Source organism: Corvus cornix, chromosome 3 (assembly GCF_000738735.6).
Source record: "Corvus cornix cornix isolate S_Up_H32 chromosome 3, ASM73873v5, whole genome shotgun sequence".
NCBI lineage: Eukaryota > Metazoa > Chordata > Aves > Passeriformes > Corvidae > Corvus > Corvus cornix.
In genome coordinates, this window is record NC_047056.1 from 105,943,418 (window position 1) to 105,970,330 (window position 26,913).

The following is a 26,913-nucleotide window of genomic DNA, read 5'->3' on the forward strand; positions in this document are numbered from 1 at the left end:
CAAAGAATCAAGTTACATTTTACCATAAATTTATTTTTGTTACTGGAGTTGTGTACTTTTAATAAAAGGTATCGATCTAGCAAAACACTTGCACATGAGTCAAAGTCACTGCACTAGCAGGGTTACTCGTGTGGTGAGAATCAAGCACAGATGTGAATGACAGTGAGTAGGTGCTACAGCATACAGTCAATATATTTGTGATAGGTTTTCCAAGAATTCTTAAATAGTCTAAAATAGGCAAGACCACACTGTGTTTTCATGGTAAATTGGCACATTTGGACCACAAGCACTTCTGACACTCTTTGCCTGGGGTGACAATGAACACCATGGGCTTCTGAGGAGCTGGATTCTCACTGTGTGGGATCTGCTCCTCTCAGGAAATACAGCTGTGGAAACTAGGCCCGTGTGTTTTAGCAATGAATAGAGTAGCAAATTTTCAGATCTTAGCCTTACAGTAACAGCTTCTAGGAGGAAGGTAGCAATTGAATCAATATGGTTTTGGTAATTATAGAGAAAATTATTTTTAAGAAAATTGTAAGGCATTCTTCTGCAGTAGATCTGGTCATCACTGACCAGACCTAATCTCAGTTTAGGTCTTAATGCAGTTAGGATTTAGTATAATGGATTAACATTTGTATAAAAGGCATACACAAGTCAAGTACAAGTATTGCTAAATTAATTTCTCATACAAAGTATACGAATAATGCACTGTAAACAACTGCTTGTCATAGGTGCTTCAGTTTCCAGGCTGTAATAATTGCTTTTCATCTTTGGTTAATACAAGACTTCTTCAGGTCTCAGGAGATCCACTACAACAGCTGAACTCCCACAAACTGAGTCTTTGCTGATTCCCTGATTCCACATACTTTGAAGAACAAATGTTTTGTTCAACCAGATCAATGTGCAAACCAAAACAACCAAGTGAACTACAGTTTTTATGCTGCTGACACACAAACAGGTGCACATGTACAGGTATGTGTACACTAATGTATCTCCATGTATGCGCACGTCCTCCCCGTCTCTGCCCCAGGGAGCACCTCAGCCTACGGACGCAGGGAGCATCTGCCACAAGGCCACCCAGCTGGGATGATGCCAGCATCTGGGGGCTATGCAAGCACACACAGACACACACAGCTATGGACTTCTAAAGTGAGCTCAAGGATTGTTTTGATCGTGACTGAAAATGGACCTGTAGAAAGAAGGAAAGTCCTGTGACTCGCCAACAAGCAGAATCAGTTGCATGGGCAGCCCTCACTTTGAACGTGTCTGGTTCCTCCCCACGCTGCTGAAACTGTGCTCCCAACATTCCTGCCCCACTCATCAGTACCATTTCATTACATGGCAGTGTAATTGGAAAATCCACTGGCTAGTCTCAAAAGCTGAACCAGTTTCTGATACAAAGAAGGTCACTTAAATCCACTATCAGTCTACAGGTTTGAAAACTAGTCCAAAATTTCCAGGAACTGAACTCTTATCACAAGTTACTCTAAATATTAGTGAAAGGTTCAAGGGGGGGGTTAGAGAGCAGTGGAAGGGGTGTGTATAATAGTGTAAGAAAATGAAGCAATTAATTGATCTTCCTGCATCACAGAGAACATTCTCCAATACCATTCTCACCCGTATCAAAACTGGTAATAAATCATGTAAGTTAGATACTCAATGCATCATCTAAATTCATCTGTTTGCAAGGGCAGGACCTTGCCTGACTATACTTTGTAGTGTTTTGCTTATTTATAAATGTCTCTCTGAACTCCACAGGGAGACTATTTCACAGGTTCATGGCTAGAAAGCTTTTCCTGATTACACTTGGCTTTGTTCCCCTTACTTGCAATATTTTCATTTCTAGCTATTCTCTGTAACTTCTTTTGTTATCACAACTGGTAGGATGCTTTTTTCTATTTTTTTCCATCTGTAAAGGAGAGGGTTCACCAAATGTGAGGAACAGTGAACTTGTCAGCACCATGCAAGGGTCTGGTTCTCAATAGTAACGTTCATGCCATGTCATGGGTGCAGGCGTGGCACAGTAACAGATGTTTTCTGATGGTGAACTTACCTAATTTGTGGCTTGGCAGAAAATTTCATACTTCAGTCCTTAGAGCAAAGAACTGAAATTTAGACATGCATCAAAAGTGGTTTAATTCTTTAAAGTTGCTGAGCAAGCACTGTTCTCATGGACTTCATTAGGAGAGCTAGGCCACCTAGAAGTTGTTATACACGGATTCTGCAATCCATTTTAACCTTTAAATACTGGCATTTTTGACGAGTGTACTTTCCCTTCTCTACAGTCAACTGAAAAATGAAACACTTGGCCATGTTCCAGGCAAGAGATCCCTATGTATTCCCTTGCTGAGCAGCCACAGATACCTTACAGCATTTCTAATACCCTATGGAGTCCTGGCAGTGCCCCAAACCCCTGGTGAGACTTGGAGAAACTGCACACCTGATCTACACATCTCCCCAAAACTCATCCTGAACTCATCCTGAACTCAGCCTGACCAACCCTCTCTGATCCAGAGGAGACAACATCAGGGTTGTCCAGGGCCTTGGGCTGTTCTGGCTGCCATGCACCTGGCTTACACAGATGGGTGAGACACAAGGAGAGGGCCAGGCCTTTCACAGCATTCCAGGATCCATGGCCAGGATCCACCTGCATCCCGACACTTCTCCAGCAGTGAGTAAGGTGGTAGTAGCTCAGGTACAGTTGTATCAGCATTGTCTACAGCACCAGCAGACAATAAATATTCCACCCTTTGCCAAGTCTTACAGAGTCCTGAAGACTCAGGATGAAACTACATAAGCACTGAGTCAATAAAACTATACTTTGGACCAGCCAGTCTCTCTTTAACTTTCGCCAAAACATCTCAATAGAAAACAAGCCATAATCTATAGTAAACAGAAAAAAAATAAGACAGACTCTCTCACAAAATAATTACACGTTCACAAAATAATTACATCATTTTCTTGTTAATCACTGAATTAGTGTTTATAATTTGGTCAGATCGTCCTGTAGCCAGTCTGTGATCATGGCAGCCATCTCCTTGCTGGCATCGAGCACGAAGGCGTGGCGGAGCCCCTTCTCACAGAGCCGAATGTCCCCGTCTGGAAAATCCATTTTGATCTCATCGTAGTAGTGCTGTGGACACCAGCTGTCTCCAGTTCCATAGTAAAAAATCAGCTAGAAAGCAAAGCATATCAAATAATCAGTGTGGAAAGTTACTGAGGGAGTAACCAATATAATCATTTGGAAATAAGCAATGCATCAGGTGCTGACATATACTGTGAGGAAGAGCAGATTGGTACTTCTTGGTTGTTTCCAGGTCTGCAGGTATGATGAAGACAATTAAATGATCTGTGACTCAGTTTCCTCAACTGCAAAACTGTGGAACACAATACAGGCTTAACTCTGAAAACAGAGGTCTGCTGATGAAAGCCTGGCTGACTTAAGAAATTTCTTACTATGGCTCAAATAATCAAGTTGTCCATGGAGCCTACCCCTAAGCAGTCCAGCTGTTTTCCATAACTGTTACAAGTTTTTTTTGTTAGCTTTCCAGCTATTTAAAAAAAGCAGTGACCAGGGACATCTTCACCTGTATCAGGTTGCTCAAAGCCCCATCCAACCTGACCTTAAATGTTTTCAGGGATGGGACATCCACCACCTCGCTGGGCAACCTGTGCCAGCGTCTCATCACCCTCATTGTAAAAACACTTCCTCCTTATAGTCTGAATTGATCCTCTTTCAGTTTAAAACCATTGCCCCTTGTCCTATTGCAACAGGCCTTGTTAAAAATTTTGTCCCATTTTTCTTACAGGCCCCCTTTAGGTACTGGAAGGTGCTGTAAAGTCTCCCTGGAGCCTTTCCTTCTCCAGGCTGAACAGCCCCAACTCTCTACCTTATCCTTGTGAAGTTCTGCCTGTGTGGAGCACAGGCACCTCCCAGAGATCAATGAACTTTCTTCTAGGTTGTAACATGGAACTAAAATTCTGCAGAAGTCCATTTTGATTTGATCTTGCCCAATATAACCTTGGCTGATGACATACATGAAGCAGGTGCTACCTGCCGTAGAGCCCACCTAAACACAAAAGTCCTAAATTCTAGGCAAATATCATATTCAGGGAAGTGGCTTTTCTCTCTGTTAGAAACAGTGAAGGTCACGTTTCCCCAAGTCATCATTTCTCCCCATTTTCATCTTGACTTTGCATGCTATAGCTATGCTTTTCAATTTCTGTTAAGTATATGAGGGGAAAGGACTTGTCTGGGAGAAACCTATGGATTTCAGACTGAACAAGAACAAGATTAATGATGAGCACTCTTCATACTAAAATGTTTGAATGCAGGTACCAGAACGATGCTGATTGCTCAACACATCACACACACAGCTTGGCCCAATTCCATTATTCGCATTTGTTTCATATTTCATTTCTGTACTTCAGTGAATAACTGAGCAATGCTAACATAAATTAGGGGACAAGAAGTTTTCCTTTCATCAAAAATATCTTCAATTCCATCATTTTTGTAGCCATGTGGAATATAAATAAATGGACCCACTGGGGTAGAGGTGGGCTAAGAGCCCAGACTGCATTTCACAAACTATTACAAGGTTTTGTCTAACTCACTTTTCTCTTGCTGAAATTTGCCACATCTTGTACATTATTGACTATTGGCTGTACCCAAAATACAGTATCTCAGTTGCACAGACACCAACCCCAGCTATACTTCTATTTATGTGCAAAACATAGAATATAAACCATCCCATGTTAACAGACATTATTGGTTTCCTTTGTCACTCACTACTTGCTGAAAACAAGGTGTGTTGTTTGCTCTAGCAGAAAATTTCTTTTGATCTTGCCTTCAATTCATCAATCACAAGATGTCATACTAGCAAAAGTTCTTCAGAAAAGCCAATGTAAAATGTCCAGATGCATTCAGGCCCTTTGGAAGAGAAACATCTAACCAAATTATGTTTAACCCTGGGCTCCATTACCAACAGATACAGAAATAAAGATTATGAAACTGAGGGGGGAAAAAAAGCAATGGAGCGACTCCAGTTTAATGGAGTAGTCCTTGAAATGGTTGGATTTTTTGAAAGGCAAGTCTTAGAGTCTCATCACATGATCATTTAGAAAAAGATGAAAAGCCATTTACACTTACAAAGGTGGATAAAATACTTGGCTTAGTCTGCATGGACTGTGAAATGGGCTGTTCTCCAGGTACGGTTGTAAACTTGAGAACTCACAGATTTGAAAATGCCTAAACAGACGATTTATGTGCATTCTTAGCTGGCCCCTGGTATATTTGCATTACAGTTTAATCTTTCACTGCATGATCCAAAGGATCCTTGACTCTCTCAATCCACTGACAGGATGACATTCAGCTGATGAGCTGCTATTTGATAGTATTTCTCGTTTTAAATTCTGTGTGCGGTCTGAGGATTTATTTACTACATACTTTACAGTTTACAGACAGGATTTATTTTCTTTATGCTCTGCATTCCTCTGGCATGCACCACTACAGGATTTGCATGCTCACATTTATTAATTTAGTTTTGCAACACCTTAGTGGCCAGTTTTATCTCCATTTTGCAGGTGGGAAGCACAGAAATTAATGTCAAACTACATTTATTAATTTGAAAGCACGCAGTGTAGAGTGAAATATCTCAAGCTGGTTTTCCAGCGTGTGCAGCATTACACAGTATTGACTATACTCAAAGCACTCCTGGACCACACTTGCAGGTGTTCTGAAACACTGTTTATCTATCTGTATTATACATTTCAAGGTCTTAAATGAGATATTCAGAAACGTGAGAACTGTGACCACATATGAAAAATATTGATGACTTCACCAAGACACCATTCTCTTTAAAGTTTAGGTGCCTTTACCATGAACTTATTTACTCATATTTCAATAGGCATTTTACCCCTTCTGCCACAGGTGAGGTAGGAGTTCTGCATCCTGCTGTCTCCTTCGTTACACAGGTCTTTTGGTTAGTGAAAGAAGAAAAAGGAAAAGGGATGTTTTAATGAAAGATCAGTGCTGAATGCTTACACAGTGCTGAATGCTTACACAAAAAGTGTCTGAATTGAGGTCATTCCTCCCCAACTGTGAAATGTTTGGTAATGCAACATCAACTGGTTTTAGCAGAACTTGTGTGTACAGTCTGCTGGGCTTTGAGGAGGTCAACCAAACCCCAGGTATTTCACATGTAGCACCTACGTGTACTGCCAACAGTGTCAACACCTCTAGATTTGCTGCTTTAGGCCTCTGTTCCTTAAGGTCATGGCATAATTGAAAGAAGCAGCACTGTCAGCTTCTGGCCAGAGAAACATGGGACACCTTTCTGCTGGTGTCACATTGGAGGCATCCAGCACAGAAATTAATGATTTATTTTGAATCTATGGTGTGTTTTTGTCCATATTTAACATACTTTGGTTCACATACTTTGGTTACCATACTTTGGACCACATGGAGCTCTTCCAACTGAAACTAAAGCAAAGATGCCCTTCAGGATCACACTTAACAAGCTCCAGTCACCAATGGACATTCAGTCCATGGGACCAGACAACTGTTGGCTAAAGTAATAACCCTCTCAGGTGCCTCCACTGGGAACACCAGGTCCTCACCACTTACTATCCATGTCTACAAATTCTCTTCTATTGTGCTGCTTCTGTTCTTAAGGTAAACATAGTCACTGGCACCTGCTGAGAACAGGAGCAGTAAGATTTTTGAAATTCAGGTTCCATTCCAAGCAGAAAAGGGCAGGACATTTACGAACTACTTGTCCAGTTACTTGTCCACTCTTTACAGGTATGACTTCTTTTGTCTTGTCCCTTTCTGGTCTCAAGACTGCTCTACACCCCCTTTGGTTCTTTATTTCAGCTCTTTTCTCTCTACCTCATCAATTCCAATTTCTACTACTTCTAGTCCCACATTCTTGCTCTGCAAAGTCCAAATTTTAGTCTCCTGGGTCCTCCATCTCATTCTGTGTCCCAATTCCAACCCTAGTTGTTTTTTCTAGAGCCTCTACTCCTAGTGCTGCTCCTCAAGCACCTCTCAGACTATCAGTTGTTCCTAGCATCAGGGTTGAGTTCAGTTCAGCATAAAAACATCTAAGTACAGGTCACTGTATCGTGGTGTTTACACATGTACCAGGCATCCCAATTTCCATCACACATTCAGGAAAGATGGCCTTGCTTGGTTAGCTCCAATCCACCACCTCATATAGCACCAGAAGCCTTCCTTTGGCCAAACAAACAGAGCCTTTGGTTCTTCCTGACTCCTCCTACTCTCTGTTTACTGCTCCCTCACTAGTTCCCCTCTTTACTATCTCAGCATGTGTCTCCTCTACACTGGAATCAGAAGCTTCCTTCTCCAAGCTAGGAATTGTTACCATGAGAAAACAATGCATTTTCCCCTGAGCTTTATCTGTAGACATTGTAGAACCCTTTGGATTGAAATAAACCCATTCAAGGTAGGACAGGCACTTGCGTCATATATGCAACTAAGGTTTGGGTCTGTTATAACCAACTAAGAACAGTTTTTAAACAGGAGACTTGGGGAGCTTGATTTGATGCTGCAGTTATTTTGTCTGCTTATTTCCTGTGCATGTGCTGGTGTGTGTGCATTCTGTCCAGGTGCCCATGCTTGCACATCCAAAACTTTAACAGAAGTGTTTCTTAACTGCAGGATTGTTTTCAAAATGCTTCCTTATTACTGGATTATGAGAAAGAGCAAGACTGCAATGAAGGTGTAAATTTTTAGTGATCCAGATGCTGGTACAGGGCCTAGGAAAACAGACAGCTACTTGACTGTCATTTGTGAAATTGAGGATCTCCTTTTGAATGACAAAATGTCTCTGCTCTTTGCCTGTGTCACACACAGACACAAAATAAATGACTTTAAAATGTCACCCTCTTTCCTAATGTATTTAAACAAAATAATTTTAGATATATTTAAGGCAAAGTTTCCAGAATCCATCTCCTCATCTTCATTTTAACATCAGGAGCTTTGCTGTTGCAGCAGGCAGGCAGGAATAATTAACAAATTATAACCATGTGTAGCCAGAGGCACATGGGATCTCCATTAATGCAGGGAACACTGGCATGCACTGAATGGCTTGCATGGATCTGTAAAGTGCATATTTTCCTGTGGATGGTGGATGGCTGCAAAGACATCCTGAGTCAGCACAACCACTGCACCAGCAATGGAAAGCTGCTGCCAATCTAAGCATTCAGAAATGATGAGTCAGGCCCCCCAAATAATTAGACTAGCTAAAAATAAACAGATTTGCAAAACAATAAATAGGAAGTTCTTTCTAATTTTCCTCTGGGCTTAAACTTTCCAATATTTGCATTTTTTTAAACTTTTCTGCCATAAGGGTGAGAGGATTATCTTTTAGTCTTTTGCAATATTGAATGGTGAGACTTCCAGGTATTCCTGACTCAGAAGGGAAATGGCAGCTACCACTGGACATGACAAGGACTTTATGACTCCTGACGCAATATCCTGCTTGCTATGAGTGACTAAAACATGTCCTCTTTCAGGATCTGATGTTGAGGGCAGAGTGAAGGGGACGTGGGCTGTCTTTGCCAGCCATTTCAATGCTGCATTTGAAATACTTATGCAATTTCTAAATTTCAAATAGCTTTAAAATAACAGCAGTATTCTTAGAAGATGATTTACCATTAAATGGCTCAGAAGTATTTTCAGCCTTAGCTTCTGTAAAATAAAACACAAGTGCAAATAGGGCTCTGTCAGCCTCATACCCTGTAATATGGTATGTGTACTCTGACACTGCACAATGATGGCAGCTGCTAAGTAAACATCAGAAGAATCTGAGATTTGTATCAACAGGATGTTTACATTTTAAAGAGTTTCTAAGAAAATAATAAAGATTTCCTGCAGTTGACTCCATTGGCACTTGTTACAGCATGTATGACAGTTTACAGAAGTAAAAATTACAGAGAGATTTCTTTTCTGCCTCTTCTGTAACTGACATTAGCCAGCACTGAAAAGCAAATCAAAAAAGTTAAAATATATTAATTGAGTTTTTTCTCTCTCTCTGGAATTTGGTACATGTTATAAAAATTTTAGGATCTTACTCCACGGGCAGGCACCACTCCAGTGATGGCCAAGAGTGAAGGACTCATCTCTGTGGATATAAAGGAGCAGCACACGTGCAATAAACAGTGTCCTTGCTGAAATCCTTGTCTCTGATACACTCACATTTTATCAGTATTACTCCCACATGAATTCACTGGCTGCCACAGCAGCTTCTCTCTGGTTGACACCTCTCGGCAGTAACCAGTGAGTAGTTTCATTTGTTCTTGGACGAAAACTCGTTTAAAAGGCATTATCCCAGAACTAATTTTGAAATTATTGGAATGGAATATGGAATTATGAAAGTGTCTCACCTTACCCTGCCAAAAGAATAGGATAAATGACATGGGAACAGACTGATTTGGGACATACTTCTTTTTTATTTGCTTCAGTTGTACTTTAGCTTCTGGGAATTCAAAGAGCTGGCATTGCCCTAGGAAGCCCTAAATGCTATGGGATATGGTTCTCTGAGATACCATCTCTCTCCCTCATGATCCTGCCATGGCTGAGATCAGCCAGTTTGATGGTAAGGTCCTGGGAACTTGTTCTCAGCTTGTTTTACCAGAACTGGGTTTTCTCAACTGTGCAAGGGCAGTGTGAAGCCAAAGGTTTCCAGTTGGAGTGTTTTGAGAAGAGGCAGTTGACAGTCTGGGGTACACGATGCTCTTTTGAAATACTGATCTGTAGGACTTGTAGCTATGCTGTAATGGGTAGTTCAAGAGCTTGTGGAGAGTTTATTAACACAAAGACGGTGGCCACTTCTGTTAAACCAGTATAAATAAAAACCAAAACCAGCTTCCCTGGCTGTAAAGGAGATGGAGAAACATTTTACTATCAAAGAAACTAGGATGCAAACCCTTAGACAGGGCCTGATGTAGTGGCTAACTTGGCATATGATTCCAGGTATGTTACTGCTCTCCCCAGTGTCCAGTAAGTGATCTACACAGTTTTCATGCCTTTATTGGTGCTGAAACTTGGTAAATCGACAAAGGGAAAAGGGCTTCTCTTTAACTCTGCTGCAGTGTGTTAGCAGTGCCACCGACTGCTCCGCACAAAGACCCATGAGATCAAGAGAGGCCACTTTCATTTCCACTTTCTCACAGATAATGATGGGTCAAACTCAATGCAAAGTAAAACTGTGCTTTTAAAAAGGATGCACAGGATTTATCAACAAATCAGAGTGATTAACTTATTTAGATTATCTATGTTACTTTTAAAGACTTAAAAGCATTTCAAGGGTATATATTTAGATGTGTCAGGAACATGAGTATTTCAGAAGTCAAGTCTGTATAAATACCAAAATAAAAACAAACAGACCTGAAACCACTATTTAAGCAATAGAACTGCTGGGACAGATTCTTCCAACCATATTTACTGCAAATAGTTTTTCCCTCTGAGTATCAGCCTGACACTATCTACATTCAGTGGGATGTTATCTAAGGTAAATCAATCAAATTGCTCTTGCAACAGCAGGATCAGCATCTGGCTGTAAATGGCAATGTTCCCCAGTGGTGTGCGCAGTAGGAGGTAAGAAATAAAGGGGTAGTAAGGGGTCAGTGGTAACTTTAAATATTCTTCAGAAGGCCGGGGAAATATCGCTGTCTTTGCTCATTGTGTGCAGCACACACCTTATACCCACCCCAAACATTTTGGAAATTCTTGTCATCAAGAATACCACACTAGAATACCACACAGCACAAATGATGGTAACAGGCACTCAGTTACAGAGTAAGGATATTGTGCTAACTGACTTTTTTAAATGCTCACTGGGATCCTTTTCCACCGAGGAGAGAAGCTGCTGATCCCTGATTAGGCATTCTGGGCGCTTCAAAGAGAAGGTTGCTCTTGTGGTTAAATGACACAGGCACCAAAATCCCCAAGCACATGTGCAACTTCCCTGGCTTCAACTCTGCACCTCCAGGGAACGTAGGCCAAAAAGGATGTGAGACCAGCCAAAAAAAGAGGTGTTCTTGGCTCAAGAGAACACTTTGCACCTATTCAGAAAGAGTGCTTGGAAGGTTTTTCACAAATGTAGGCAAGCACCTAACTCAGGCTGTGGGCAGGCAAAATATTTGTAGAATTCTTTTAAGCACGTATCTTCAGATCATGCTCCTCTCACTGGGAATAATTACAAACCCCCATGGATGTCTACAGAGACTCAAACAAAAACACTGGGCAACATGAAAACAGCTGCTTCAGGGGTCAAAATAGTTCTTGGTTGCTTAGTTTTAAAAAATTTCTGTAGCAAGGACAATTTTGCAAAAGAAAAACCTAGCACTTCTCTGTGGAAAGGAAATACTTCATTCTTCAGCTTGTATTCTAAATCTCTGCATGCCAGTATTTAATTGTTACTCTTGGAGAACACATTACGGTATCATTGGTGTGATACAAACTCGCACTGCTTTAAATTCTAAATGCAAGAAGTAGTAAACATTCACTTCATTAATTTAATTTTTTCAAAACTGAATTTCTTCCCCACCTACACGTCTACAAAATGAGTGGTTATAAGCCACCTACAACACAGACTTCCATGGTTTAAGTGAAAATAGGTTAATACATCCATAAACTTCCAGTTTATATCTTTCTTCTCAGACAACAGGTTAGTTTTTTCATCTTTGTATCTTTTCTTCAGATGTTTCCTGTCTTTTGCCTTATGTGATCAATACAACTGCTACACCAGACCACTGGCAAAAAACTCAAGGAGCATATCAACGTTTTTTGGTTTAACATGCTAACCAAAAGAATCCTGATTTGCAGTTGGAGGAGATGGTTTATGATCTTAAAAAATTACGAACCACTACAGAAAATTCACTGATTCAAGAATTCCTGAAGCCTGTGGAAGCTCTTCAATGGATTTAAAAGGGCTTTGGAGCAGATCCTACATTTCAAAATAGGACTACTGTGTATTACACATGGAGTAATGAACCAGATGTATTTCTCAATAAATATAAAATCTGAGGGGTGATTATTTAAAAAGAGAATTTCCTCTGTAAGCCCCCTAGTTCTACCCTTTCGTGCAATTATCTCCTTGATTTATATAAGGTTATATTTATTTTAACAGGTCTATAAGCTTACTTGACAGAAAAAGAGTCAATACGGCTAAATCTTAAAAGAGAACAGTGAATGGGTCATGACACAAACTTAAGAAGTTAAGTGCTATAGAGAATCTCTCTAAGGAAATAACACTGTCCATTCCAGGCATGCTAGTGAATGCCCAACACATCCATTTTCCTGTGCCTTTTAAATTTCTTCTTATTCTATTTGTAAAAGCTCCATGATGCTCAGTGCTGATCCATCTTTTAAGAACATGGAATTACACCCACTTCCTTTTGTGCAGGAATTACAATAAACTTCCTCTAGTTCAGTAGTTCATCTCTGCCTCCAGCTTCTGTTAGGAAAGGGAGTTGGTGTTATGAGAGTGAAAGAACGTAGGTAGCTCAGCTGCCTTAGACATGATCAGCTAATAATTAACCTCCAGAGCTGAGGAAATCTTTTATCAGTATCCCTTACCTTATTTGTTTGGTGTTTCTGGTTTATCACAACCCCCCATGTCATTGCCGTAAGAAGCTCAAATTCCTGTACATTCATGTACTGCTTGATCTGGACAAATAGTTTTACACAATATTTCAAAAGCTCTATCATATATTACTTATATTAGTTTGTTAGAAGACAGGTCTCCATCCTACTCATAAAGTTCCACTGCTATTTAATGTGCACAACTTCTGACTTTAAAAGAGTTTAAGTGAAAAACCTCACTTAATTATCCAAACAATATTCCAGATCCCATTCTTTCAACATAAATCCAAGCAACTAACTTTGTTAGACTAAGAATCTGAAGTCTGGTGATAAAATTTCTCCTCGTCCCTAGCTAGTATTAATTATAGTTAAACCTGGACATGGAAAGATTGGAATAATTTTGTGTCTCTTCGTTCAGATCACAGAATGCAAATAACATCCAGAAATAACTTTTCTATTCCACAGCAGCTGGCAAAGTCAGGTGTTAAGATTGGCTTTTACCATATGATCACAGCGACTACTAAACAGTATAAATTTTTTGAAGCAACAGCTTGCCAGCTCTATAGCAACTTGGACTATAGTTCCTGTTTTTATAAACTTCCAACCTTTATAAGTTAAGCCCATTTTTATTGTCAATACTCTTCAAATTTAACATGATGCCAAACTGAAAATTTTTCCCTTAATTCTTACATTCCCAGAAATTACTAGAAGATGAAAAAAGAGAAGCATTTAGCTTCATTTTTAGACCAGTTTTTTCTTCAGTTTGCCAATTCTTGTAGGCTTGCTTTAACTTTTTGTTTTCTTGAGTATGTTTGCCACACATGCATGAGGACATAGAAGAATCAATAAAACAAAGCTAGCACAGGTTTAAAACAGCTCCTGCCTGCCAAGGCTATGCTTAGATTGACAGAGTCAACAAAAGCACAGATGGAGCAGACTAGTACACCTGCAAACTCTTACTGTTGGCTATGGGCCTTCATTCAGTACAAGAAATCAGATTTTTTGTAATGTGAAGCATCTGACAGACCACCTGAAGTCACCGGAGCTGCAGCTGATTGTCACCACCACTGTCCCATCCAACAAAGCACTTATGCTTAACTTCAGGCAGGTGTGCTTGTGATTAACATTTCCACAAGCACCTGGACTCCTGCTCCTGCACTCTTCAGTTTGTACCCTGACCACCACAGGGACCTGCAGTCCCACCCTCAGGGCACTGACAGCCCTCCCCAGCCTTACCTAGCCCCCAGCCCATGCTCCCTGCACAGGGCTCCAGGGTCTCCAGCTCCCTCTTTCGCCTTTGGTCTCAGCCTCCCAAGCTACACTGTAGAATGACTCCAGCCCTGTGTCCCAGACTGACATCAGACCTACACTGTACACAGCTTGTCACCTGGATGGCTCCCACCTTGCAGCTTCCCTTCCACCATGTCTCTGGCAATCCCTCCTGGGTAGACTTTGGACCCACATTGTAGCCTTGTCACCACTCCTGCCTCTGTCCCCTTTTGCTCCTGACTGGATTCTCTGGAGGGATGCTGGACCTGGTTCATTGTTTTGCCTTGTCTGGGACAGTCAACAGACCCTGTTCTGTGCTCTGCTCAGGTGCTGTGGGACTGCATCCTGCTTGGAGAGGGCACTGCCTGCGTGGGGTCAGCCTTGGCTCATGTCCAGAGAACAGGAAGGCCCTCCAGCTCCCTGACACTCGGAGGGGTGATTCAGTCAATAAAATCAACCATTTTCCTTGAATTCACTGGGTTTTGGATCGACCCATGGAAAGTTTCATTTAAGACAATGGGAGTATTTTCAGTCTGCAAGATGAGCCCTTCACTCTCACTGAGATTCCCCACAAAGTGCAGGAGACCTTCGACTGCTGTGCAACAAAAATGAGAAAGCCCAGGCATGCCAGCCGCAGGGATCCCTGTTCATGTGTGCTACTTCAACTCCTTTAAAATATGAACATACCTTTCAAAGTGCAGAGAAGGCAAATGGGCTAAATAAAAAATAAATCTATTTTCAGACACAAAAAGAAAGACTGTTTTATGAAATGAACTTTGTACCATTTCTATTTAAAAGGCACAGAGTAATTTTGCAGAGATCTAGGACCTCTGTCCTAGAAAACCCCATTCTCTGAGGAAAGTCTCTTCCAGTGCAAAGTGCTGGAATCATTCTTCCAGCAAAAAGACAGGGATGATACAAAAAAATTAAGGGAAGGAAGGGGACACAGTAGAATAATATGTTATACTGATTATCTACTCACACAGAGGCTATCTCAATGGAAGTTTATTAAATGTGACAGTTTTCTGGCTCATAAGCCATCTGGAATTGTCTGACCATGGTCACACTATTAAATTATCTCAGCCTCCAAAACATGGTGACCACAGGGTGACCACATCAGAACTCCAATTAGAACAGTTCCTGGCCTGTGCCAACCCCTGAACCGTGACTGGGAAAATGCAATTAGTCCAGATAAGAACTTCACAGAATCTCTTTCAACAATAAATCCAAGAAAGCTCAGTGTGAGAAAGGTCCCTGAAATGAATTAATTCACCTGTAGAGCAGCAGCTCCAGCCTCAGGAATTTATCTTACACTACTGTCCAATGTCTAAAACACTGGAGCCAAAATGTTGCTGACTCCTCTCCATCACATTTTGAAGCCATGGAAAGAGCCTGCACAATCCCATGATAATAACTGACACACCCCAGAACAGAGGATACACGTTCTTCTTGACCTGTCCAACAGCAAAGTCAGAGGATTTGGCCCATCAGCCCCTCATTTCCACCCTGGCCACCTGTCTGTGTGATCAGAACCCAGGTAACTACAGGCCCCACTGGGAACCACACCTCATGCTCAGCCAGAACACAGACTGCTCCTCCAGCAAGGAAAACAAACCAGACGGGTTGGTACACCTGATAGCAGTGAATGCTACATCTACAAAGGTGTGGATCAACACATTTTAAGGATTAGTGACCCCTTTAGTGCCTTCTCCAAAGTTAATGGAATGACACTCAAAAAAAAAGTACAATCGAGCCTGCAGAAATTCTGGTTTTGTGCAAATATAATGGGTATAACATCTCCTCATGCATGTGGGCTTCCTTTGAAAACTGAGGATTAAATAGTTACCTTCTTTAAATTTTGCTTTATGGTTGTACTGTCTCTCTCCACCACCTTCATCATTTCTTGGCTTGCCATGTACAAGATGTTGGCTGCAGAAAGAGAAATAGGCAATAATGTGAATACACAGCAAAACTTTTAGAAAAAATAATACAGACACAACTCTGCAAAAAAGCAGGGCAACTAGAGCAGTCATCATCTCAACAATCCCAGGGAAAAGAGTGCCAGTGACAGAAAGAGCAGTTTTATCTCACCTAACCAAATGATTAAATGGCATACAGACTGAATTAAGTCACCTCCTATTAATCAAATCCATAATGAATGGAAAGGATCTTTGGATCATAACTCTATCCATTTATCCTACAGACTTCTAGATCAACCCATGGTGATGACTGTCTCTCCCCTGACCAGAGAAAGAACTCCAATGACCGGCTTTCACTACAGACTTTTAGAAAGGTAAAGGTTAAGTATGATGTATCACCCACAAAGGGTTTTCAAGACTGGGCTTTAAATACAAAACATACATTACAAGGTGTTATTAATTAGTAGATGATTAAATTATTGACATCTCAATATGCAAGTCATTAAAATATTCAACACAACAAATAGTAAAAACAATGGCAAGTACAAATACGTGGCTGTCTTGCATAAAACAGATGGTACTTGCCCAGTCAGGACTGGACTGGACACCAAATGTCTAAGCCTTACCTTTCTGGAATGTAAAGTATTAAAAATGGCTCAGTGCAATTTATTTTGAGTTGATCTGCAAGATACTGTCTCGGAGACATAAATGATTGAGTCTAATGTTTGGACACCTAATGAATTTTATGAAGTCTTGAGTTCATAATATACATATCCCATGTATGTTAGACAGCAATGGAAATGACACACTTCTGAAAAGCGGGCTGGTCTGTCTGGGTACCTAAATATTCACCAATTTAAACACTCGGACACAGAAGGATTACACTGTGTCTACGTAGCCTGACTTTTGTTACAACAGAACCTACAGAAGCTCAATGTATAGTCCAACACCTGGCTTTGAACTAGCACTGTAGATTATGAGTTCCACTGCTCCAACAGACGTCATGTATTCAACTGCAGAATCAGGAGTTGTTCCATGCATTATGTTTCCAGAATATGAGAGGACCTTCAAAGGGTGTTTTAATAAGGACTATCCATTTCTGTCATCAGTGCTGTACTGAAGAAATGTGAAACTAGCCAAAGAATTAGCACTTCTTTTATCTCTCTTTTGGACCAGTCAGCTTACTGGGCTAGTAAGATGGCCAAGCCTCTCCTGACCTCTGATCACAGAGACATTCATAACCTATAAGTGGTAATAAAGGACAATATTTTACTTTCTCACCAGTTTACAAAACCAATGTGGCTAAATTACCTAAAAGCATTTCAATTTCTAGGTCTTAGAATGACTGAAAGTATTTTAAGATACTAAATCCTCTCCTGAAAAACAGGAGAAAAAGGAAAGATTCTGACAATTTTTATAATCTGGACCAATGAAGCTTAGTGCACAAGTAGTTAATGACAGTGTTGGATCTGATACTGCTTTGAGACAGGAGTAAACCATTCTCACACTGTGATATGGGGGAGGAAATGGCAATCACATAGGTCTTTGGTGGTGACCAAAACATGGAATTGGCTGAATTCCAGCAGTGCTCTAAGGAAACAGAATGCCACCAGAGAGATGAGTGATGGCACTGGAGATCAAATGTTAAAAGACAATGCCAATGCTCTCAAATGAAAAAAAAAGAATCCTAGAAAGTAGTATCTACTTCTGAGCCAGCCAAAATGTTGCAGTTCTGTTGTATGCCTGCAGAGCTCTGCCTTCTTCACCTAGACAAAATGAAAAGGTTGTCATAGACAATCCAGCAAATTTGCTGGTCCCATCCTACTCTGCTGAGCAAAGGGGTCTCTGTGCAGTTTCATGTCTAGTAACCCAGTCATTTAATCCTGTGGTGCTGCTGGCAAAAGTCTGTGTATCTACAGCATTGTTGAGTTCATATTCTGACATTGGTCATTGTCTTCTCAATTCAGCTCCAGATGAATTACACACCTTGTTTTTAGAAGAACACGCATCTTTGAATGCATCTTCAAAAATCATCTAGGAAAAACTTAAATAAGAGATAGGAAAGACAACTGGAACAACTCCAGAGGAGAGTCACTAAACTGATCACAGGGCTGGAGCACCTCTCCTGTGAAGACAGAATGAGAGAGTTGAGGCTGTTTAGCCTGGATAAGAGAAGGATTTGGGGAGACTTTATAGCACTTTCCAGTATCCAAAGGGGCAGCAAGAGAGATGGAGAGGGAATTCTCACAAGGGCATGGAGTGACAGGACAAGGGGGAATGGCCTTAAGGTCAAAGAGGGCAGGTTTAGACTGGGTATTAGGAAGAAGTTCTTTACTGTGTGGGTGGTGAGGCTCTGGCATGGGTTGTCCAGAGAAGCTGTGGATGCCCCATCCCTGAAAGTGTTCAAGGCCAGGTTGGATGGGGCTTTGTGCAACCTGGTTTAGTGAAAGGTGACCCTGACCATGGCAGGGGAGTTAGAACTGGATGATCTTTAAGGTCCTTTCCAACCCAAACCATTCTATGAGTCTATAATGAGGAATTCCTTAAGGTAGGTAATTCATTTCATATTGAGTCCTGTTTCTAATGTGGTAACTATAACTTTAGTGCTCAGAACTCCTACCTATAACTGAAGGTATCTGTCTGTCAAAAGCCCTGCTCTGTGTCAGAAGGCAGGATGTGGAGTGCAGCCCTTGCTACTTTAAGCGCTGGTCCTTCAGGTAACCAAGGTGGCTCACTATGGATTTACAAGACTTCACAAAGCACTAAGTGCAAGAACATGGATTTGGCAGGATATCTGTGGCAACAGGGCTTGTACCAAATGCACTACATGAGGATCTTGGCATGTCAAGACTTTCCAGCCCAGAATGAGGTCCTTGTTATCAGGCCACAACAGATAGCATACCTGCAGTCAGAGCTTCTGCATTACCTTGCAGTACCTGCAGTGGATGGAGGGCAGGGATGACAACACCAGTGACCACCAGTGCAGAACCCAACAGATTCAACACCACTGGGACTCTGCAGGCAGCTCTCCATCCCCAGTTCAGTCATACAGTAGGAACAGTAAGTACTGCCCTGCTCCCCTTCTCTCATATTCCTGGTTCCTCTGTCCTATCTCCTGTTCTCCATGCAGTCTGCTCATAGTTCTGGGTGGCTTGTGTGTTTTTTTCAGTAAATAACAAGAACTGAAGTGACATTCACACACTTAGTAAACGGAGATTAGTCATAGAGATCCTAAAAGTAAAACCATAAGACAGCAAAGGCAGTAAGAGCAGTACTTCAAAAGGAAATGTCTCTGAAGGTTTGGGTAATGTGCAAGAAAGGGAACCAGGAAGGCAGGATTAAGCTAAACCGGATGAACAGCAAGGTTCAAGAGTCTATTTCAACCAAACAGGAATCCTTCAAATTTTGGAAACATGATCCTAGGGAAACCAATAAACAGGAACTTAAACTTCAGCAGGCGTTAAGTAAGAGGAAATTGCAAAGAGCAAAAGTAGGTTTCCAAGAACAAACATTAAAGGATTTAAAAATAAACAATAAAATATTCCTTAGGTATACCAGAAACAAGAGGCCTACAACAAAATTTGTACAGGCTAAGGGAGCAGCTAAAGAAGATAATAACACTACTTGGAAGATAAATGACTTTCCTTGATGGCATTCAACTTTCTTGTTCAATACATTCAGGAGGTTTCTGCTCTATATATTCTTTTTCTGGCATTAACAACTTCCCTTTCAGTAGTGAGATATCAAGAAGTAGCAACAGTGGAGAATACAGAATATATCAGGGCTAGAAGGCAAATTTAAGAGTTTGAAAGAACTCTAAATAGAGAACTGCTAAGTTAGTAACAATCTTGCTACACAAGAATCACCCTGTCCTATGGCTCTGGGAGTAGAAAATACTATCCAATTGCTACTGATTTTACAAAGGAAAATAGCATTTTACTGATCTGTAAATTCTTCAGTATGCATAACCAGATAACAAAAATTACAGGTTGTTTAAAAACTCCCTCACACATCACACAACAAATTTTGGCTGGAATTAAACATCTGTAAATGAAAGATTGTAATATGATAAGGAACTTGGAAGCAAATAAAAAAACCAGGCTTAAATAATCTGGTCTTCACAACAACAAAGAAGGTCTAGATCCATCACAATTTTAAAAATAATAAATTTATAATAAGAAAATTTAAATAAACAATAGTAAAAGAATACAATTTGAAATTTTGTTTTAAAATCTCTAAATAATCATTGAACACACCTGGCAAATTGATCATTTCTGGGATGGATTAAATCACTTCTCAAGATGACTCTATTTTCAGTGATAACACCTTTAGACCTTAACCTGAACTGAGGTGGAATGAATCCTGGCCTAAGATTCTAGTCCACCTCGATATCAAAACAATGGGTACCTTATTTCTTAATGATCTGGTAAATGGGTAAGTACTTTATTCACAGCACTTGCACAGGACATGATGTTAGTCAGTTTGTGAGGAACAGGCAGTGAGAATGTGAGAAATCCAATGAGAAGAGAGAAAAAGAATCAATGCACTAATGAAGTTCAAATTAAAGAAATCAAGATACATGCAGAAAAAAAAGCAGAGTATTTTTTTCCATTACAGGCTTATAAATCAATGCAAAGAATGGAATCAGAATGATTCCACCCAAGATGACTGGTGTTCACTATCTACATTAACTCAGAAGTCCAATCAGACCATGTACTAAGTTTCATAAATAGGAGGAGGAGGATGATAGAGAATTCTGCAGTACAGCTACAGAAATCACACTGTGTGACCACAGCTGAAGGACTGTGTATGCTGACAGCCACATCCCCTGAGGGACACTGCAAAACTGAGAATGGTGGGGAAAACAACCAAAGAAGTACAATTAAAGATCTGTTGCCATCATGTTCGTGATACTTCATGACACACTGGTTTTCCCTCTCTTACAGCACAATATATTTAAATACAAAACAATAAAAGGAAGTACCTTTTAATGTCATATGCAATTAATTATGAACCTTGCTGCCCCAGGAAACTGACCCACACACATATTTGACGCATTCACTTCAAGTGTGTTGCCCTGAGCTCGTCTAACAGCAAACACAGTTAATACAATCAATCTTAGGGCAAATCTCTACAAAGGACAGATAACTTATACGTACATCAACCTCTCCTTTTAGGTACCATTCTCTATGTCTGCTACTATTCTTTCTTGGGTTCCTGTGGATAAGTCCAGTGGCTCACCTCTCTTGAATTTTACTAATGCAGGCTTTCAGCTCATGCCAGTGTCTCTCCCTCTTCAACAGCAGATCTGCACCTCTTTCAGCCCTTGTACCTCTCAGTACGTATGAGAATCATGCCTCACTTTACAACACATTAACTCACATGAACTTGTGACCCACAATATTCCCATGATTTTTTCTTGTGGAACTGTTGCTTAACCAGTAATTTACCATCCTTGTAAGAAATTTATGTACAGAACAACTTGGCTCTTTAAGGAATGACAGCCTTCTCCTCTCCTTGCCCCCCAGCACTTCTCTTAGCTTGTGAAGGTCACTTTGATCCTGTCCCTCTCCAGCACATCTGCAGCATATTCTAGCAAGGTGCTATCTGTAACCTCAGCAAACACACACACTGTATTCCACCACTCACATCCTAACACAGCTACCGAATACTAAAGGAATGAAGATAAGACTGTTACAAAACCCTACTACACACATCTTTCCAGTTTCAAGAATCTTCCTGAACCCCATTTTCCAAACAGTCATATGTCTTTCTAGTAGGTGTTTCAGGTATGTCGTATTTCCCAAACTTTGTTAAAAGAACATAATGGGAGGCACTGTAAAATTTTTTATTAAGGTCAAAATATCCTAAATCCACTACTTCCCTCTAATCCACATTACTGTAAGATGTTTAATGTCAGTGGAAAGCTATATTTAAAGATATACCATTATAAAGCAGGAACAGTAACATTCTCTCTTGCTGCTGTGGAATGTCAGTCTGGGCTTCTTCAGAAAAGCTATTTTTCTCAAAAGCTAAGTCACAAGTTCAGGGAGAAATCTCTCTGCTATTTCCTAATGCTATACTCTGCTAACCTTGGCATTTTTTAAATATTTAGTTCTTTCCTTTTAAAAAAAACTTGTTCTGCTTCCTTATTTCATGAATACCAAGCTGCTTTTTCTAAGCAAATAACTCAGAACTTACTTCTTTTGTGTGCAATTAGAAAGTCATCGCAAAAGGCTCACAAGGACTGTTACTTTGAGTTTTTCAGTAGCTCTGAAAATCAGGTTGTGAACTGGGCACAACCAGAAGCTGACACAAAATGAATGGCCTCTGAAATCTTTCACTAGGCTTTGAAGAGGAAGGTTGTCCTGTGAGATCACCTTCTCAGTGTTTTCTACGTGGTGTTAGAGTCTCTGGAAAGATTTCCAACCTGTGCCAATGCTTGCTTTAGCAGGAAATCTCTCGAGATTCCCAGAATCATTACCAAGAGTCCTGGAAAAAATATTTATTTGGTTTGTCATGATTTCAAGTAGAATATAAAATGCGATGTAGAGCCCATATGACGAACTCCCTGTGTGATGAAGCTGTTTCACACAAACCTGCAGAACCAATCACTGCACAAAATAAAGCACATCTAGAAACCTGCAGGACTGTGGCTCAAAATGCAAACACAGGGAATGCACATAATGGGCTGTGTGGAAGCTCTGCTGGAGTTGTGACCTCAGTGTCCGTGCTGGATTAGGGTGAGTGTGTAGCTTCAATCTGTTCGACATTCACCACTAGTCTCCCACACTCACTGAAGAAAGAAATATCCAGGGTTCAGTAAAGGTAAAAGAAAACTGAAATTAGTGTTCTGAAAAATCATTATATGTGAAAGATAAGACTGTGGGACGAAAGGTCAGGAGGCCTGGAATTTTTCTGAACTATCACTGAAACCCTCTGAGACCCTGTACAAATTACAAAATCTCTATGTCTCAGTTTTCTCATTTTAAAAACATGCTTCAGGCTATTATGACAATGAAGAATGTTTTGTAGACTGTCTTAAAAATACTTGCGAGTGAAAAATGTTGTGTAAAAATGTCTATTAATTAGTCCTTGAAAATATATTTATCAATAATGAAATTTAGAGCCAAATTCATCATGTTCCCTTAGAATTGCCCACCACTACCTTGAACGTTGCATTTTACAGTGATCAAGTAACAAAATCTTCACAGCTATCCAATGAAGAAAACCTCAAAAACAGAGCCAAAGGTTAGCCTGTAAGCACCCAAAGTCAAGACGTGCCTCTGTGAGAAAACTGCTTGTTGAACTTAAAATCCTTCTCTGAACTGGCTTAGTGAAGCCAACACAAAAGGCTTGGAGGATCTAATATTGTACCCACGTTTCTGCATATGATGTCTGGCCTCTTGGCTTTTAGCAGGAATGCTTGAAGTGACAGTGTTAAATATTTGAAGGATGAGAACTGTCCTGTAGTCTGAAACTGGCATGTCTTCCATCAGCCCGCAACTGATACTTAGTTCAACTGAAATAAGCTGATCCTGCCATAAAATTAAGGTCCAAGCAGTGGTTGCCTGAGCTTTATGAAAAGTTCTGCACTTGTAGAGCTTCCTCCCAAAAGCAAGCCAGTTCTACCCTGCTGAAGGAGGGAATTCACCACTGATAAACCATGAGAACATTCAGTGTCTGAAGAACCCCACCACAGCACAGCTATGATGGGATTTGTAAATGAGATGAACACCACTTACATCGGTTCTTTTGGTAACTTGGATATTCAGACCCTGAAATGAGGAGGGAGTTCTCATGGACGTGGCTGTGTGTGCTCCACAACTCCAGTCACAGACACACACAGTGGCTTGAAAGCTCTTTACTGGGCAAGGATGGCTTGCAGTATCAATGCTGGAGATAAATCCTAAATCCTGCCTCGCAGGGATGTGACTTATGAAGCCATCTCTCTACCCAGTGAGGATACACGAACTGCAGTTCTCTCCTGAAAAGACTTTGGAAGAAAGGAACAAAACCTATTTTTTCTCATCCTTTGCCTGCAAGGCAAAAGGCCAGTATGCCTGCACTTTCAATTCCTATCTAGGAAACAGGCTCCTAAAGATTTGGCTTTGAACTAGTCAAGGATTTCTAGCAAAAGAACATGTAGAAACTCTTTAGCTTTTCCTGTAAACGTCTTTTTGCTTATTCAATTTGCTTATTTGGTTTAACAGTCCAAAGCAAATTTGAGTGGGCTTTGTTCTTAATTTTCATGGTATAATCCCATTCCTTCAAATCTGTACTTTTGCTTATACTGGACTGATGCATGATGAGTCAGTCTCAGTCAGTGGGATACTACAAAGCACAGAGAGTGAAGTTTATAACATGAATTTTTCCAGTACCATGGCCTTTGTAAATATTCCTTCACGTGAGTCTGTTTCTCACAAAACAAACAAAAAAATGTGGTTGTAAACCTACAGAAACTGACCAAGGTACCTGGTGACAGCTGTAGAACCCCAAAGTGTTTTTATCATGTTCTATTTCATCTCAAGTTGCCAATACCCCTTGTAATTCATACCCAGGTCACTTTTAATAACAAAAAAAAGCTAGTGTTAATTAACTATCATAAACAATTATGTCTTAGAGCTTAAAAGTGAAATTAAAGTTTAAACAGACAAATACCATGTTTATTGTGTTTATAACACATAAATACCTTCTTAAAATGCTGTAACTTTTTATATGCAGATCTTTTATAATCTTTTATACAGATTACCTTGAAAATGGAAGCCCCTCATTTATTCCCAGGTCAGGCTTATGAAATTTACTGCCAACTTAGCTTCTCCCCATGATCCTGCCAATGACCTTTTTCCTGCCCTGGTAGGATCATTCCCCCTCCATGGATTAAAGGTGATTAAGGATCAGTGTCAGTTCAGTCTCATACATTTGCTAAGCAGAGACGACAAACTGTGCCAAAATGTGTCTGATTTATTTGTGGGGGTTTTGTGATAGAGGAACCCTGATTGGGCTCAAATCAAGGATCCAGAAAAGAAAAGAGTGCTTTATATCATTGGTAGCTCTTTAACCCAAAGTGTCACAGCAAGGACTTAATATCCTTCAGCTAAATTATTAGTTTTCACGAACAATAATGGCTGAAATCAATCAAGCTTTTCAGTGCTTCGGGTTATTTAATCACCCATTCAAGCAGCCAGTTGTTAGATGAATACCTGTATCTATTGAGCTGAACTTCAAACACATTGATACAGCCACAGTGCAGCCAAGCAAACAATGTGTGAAATAGAAAATTTCCCGATTTTTAAGAAATGCATGTCTAGCATTATAATTATTATTTTATGAAGATTTTAGAACTGTATTCTAAACCAACTTCTTGTCCATTGACTCTATGGGTATCAACAGATCTATGCTAGAACTTGGGAAGTTGTGCAAATTTCAGGGAAGAAACACATTTCTAACTCAGGACAGATAAACTTTATACTTGGTTCTTGAAGCAATACAGAGATTTCCTTTATTTGGATTGAAATATGTATTTTTCCTCAAGTCTTTAAACTTCTTGCTTGATTATTGAATATCCAAAGAAGATTTGTCTGCTTATTTGCAAGGAAAGATTAGACTAGGGCTAAATTAATCACAAACTCACACGAAAAACTGTCAGGTCACACTATGTTGTCTGTGGAAATTCAAGACGATTTGGAACTATGTCTTTACGGAGAGAAGCCTTGAAAAATGACTTACACATGGCACACATACTCATAAAACATAAAAGGTTATGTATTTCTGTCTTAACCCTGATAAACTTTCAGAGATATGCGTGCCCTTGATTAACTTAAAAACAGCTCTGTGCTGTAGTGCCATGACTAGAGCTCACTCTGCGTGGTTTGCTCTGTAGTCTGTATCTTAATTACATAAAAATGATACTGTGTTCTTTGCTGGTCTAAGGAAATGAATTTACTGTGATGGAAAGAATAGACAGAAAGATGCCATACTAATGAAACAAGGGACAATAACAAAGGAAAACAAATCCTTTTCAACTTCATTGGCTAGTGATTTTCAGGAAATCATCAGATTTCCAACAAAAATGAGTGGTTGTGAAGATAGCCCCAATCTAGACAATTTAATGGATGCATGCACATTCTTTAATAGCTTGTTCATCAGACAAAAATAAACATAAGACTACGAAGGGCTACCCAAACTCACTTCATTTCCCTACTGCTGCTGGCTTTAGATTATGTTGACTCTATCAACAAGATTGTGGCTGTAGGTGTAAATTTATTAAGTCCCACACATCAAAATATTGTTATATAAGTTAGTAGGAGCTATGCTCTGGAATGGATACAGGGAGAAACACGAAGCCACATTTTTACTTCAAGGTCCAGATAGTACAGATTCAGCAGTATCAATCTTGGAAGAACATACTGTAAGAGTTTCTAGAGTGGACAAACTCAGAGGAAAAGAAGAGCACGGCCCTGCCTTCACGATGCCTCCCAAATGCAAACCTGGTGCCTCTACTCAGGTCCACCAACCCCTCAAGGAGATGAATACAAAGACTGGAGAGGACACCTCACACTGTCTTGTGAAGGTCACATATACTAAGACATTGTCTTTTTTCACTAAGAAATTAATAAACTTTCTTCAGCTAGAACTGGAGGGGTTTGTAAGAGATCCGTGATCCCCTTGTGACTGTAGTGCAGGCTGCAGGTATTCTCAGTACTTCTGTAGAGTATTATGAGACTCTGCAGCACAAAAAGTTTTATCACCCTTCCCATCCACCCCCACCCACCCACTACTGCTGGCTCCCTTGATTCTGTTCCCCACCTATAGGGAACCCATGCTTTACCCACTTAAAAAAATTTCTTATGTATTCCATTAGCTTATTTTTCCAGGTTGAATGTCAGTCAGTTAATTCATTTACTTTTCAGTAAAACAACACTTTCCAGCTGGTCTCTGTCCTCCCTTGTGTTTGAGGCCTTTAATGAAAGACAGCTCACTATTGATTAAAAGCCACAAACCTGAAGCACTACCAGGCCCAGAAGAGAACTCCTTAGTTATTAAAAAATCTTTTGTAAATCATTTGTAATATAAAGGAGTATTAAGAAGTAGAACAACGTGAAAAGAAAGCCA

At 40.2% G+C, this 26,913-nt stretch overlaps 1 protein-coding gene across 2 annotated transcripts in view; it reads right to left on the reverse strand.

Moving 5' to 3' along the window:
- Positions 1 to 7: 7 nt before the first annotated feature.
- LDAH (lipid droplet associated hydrolase) overlaps positions 8 to 26,913 on the reverse strand; it is a 112,552-nt gene continuing 85,646 nt past the window's right edge. For both annotated transcript variants that reach the window (XM_039569423.1, XM_039569422.1), the window contains 2 exons: positions 15,726 to 15,808; positions 8 to 3,175 (listed from right to left, as the gene is read on the reverse strand). In XM_039569423.1, coding sequence (XP_039425357.1) covers positions 2,984 to 3,175; positions 15,726 to 15,808 — 275 coding nt within the window. In that variant the 3' untranslated portion in view covers positions 8 to 2,983. The remainder of the gene's footprint in view (positions 3,176 to 15,725; positions 15,809 to 26,913) is intronic.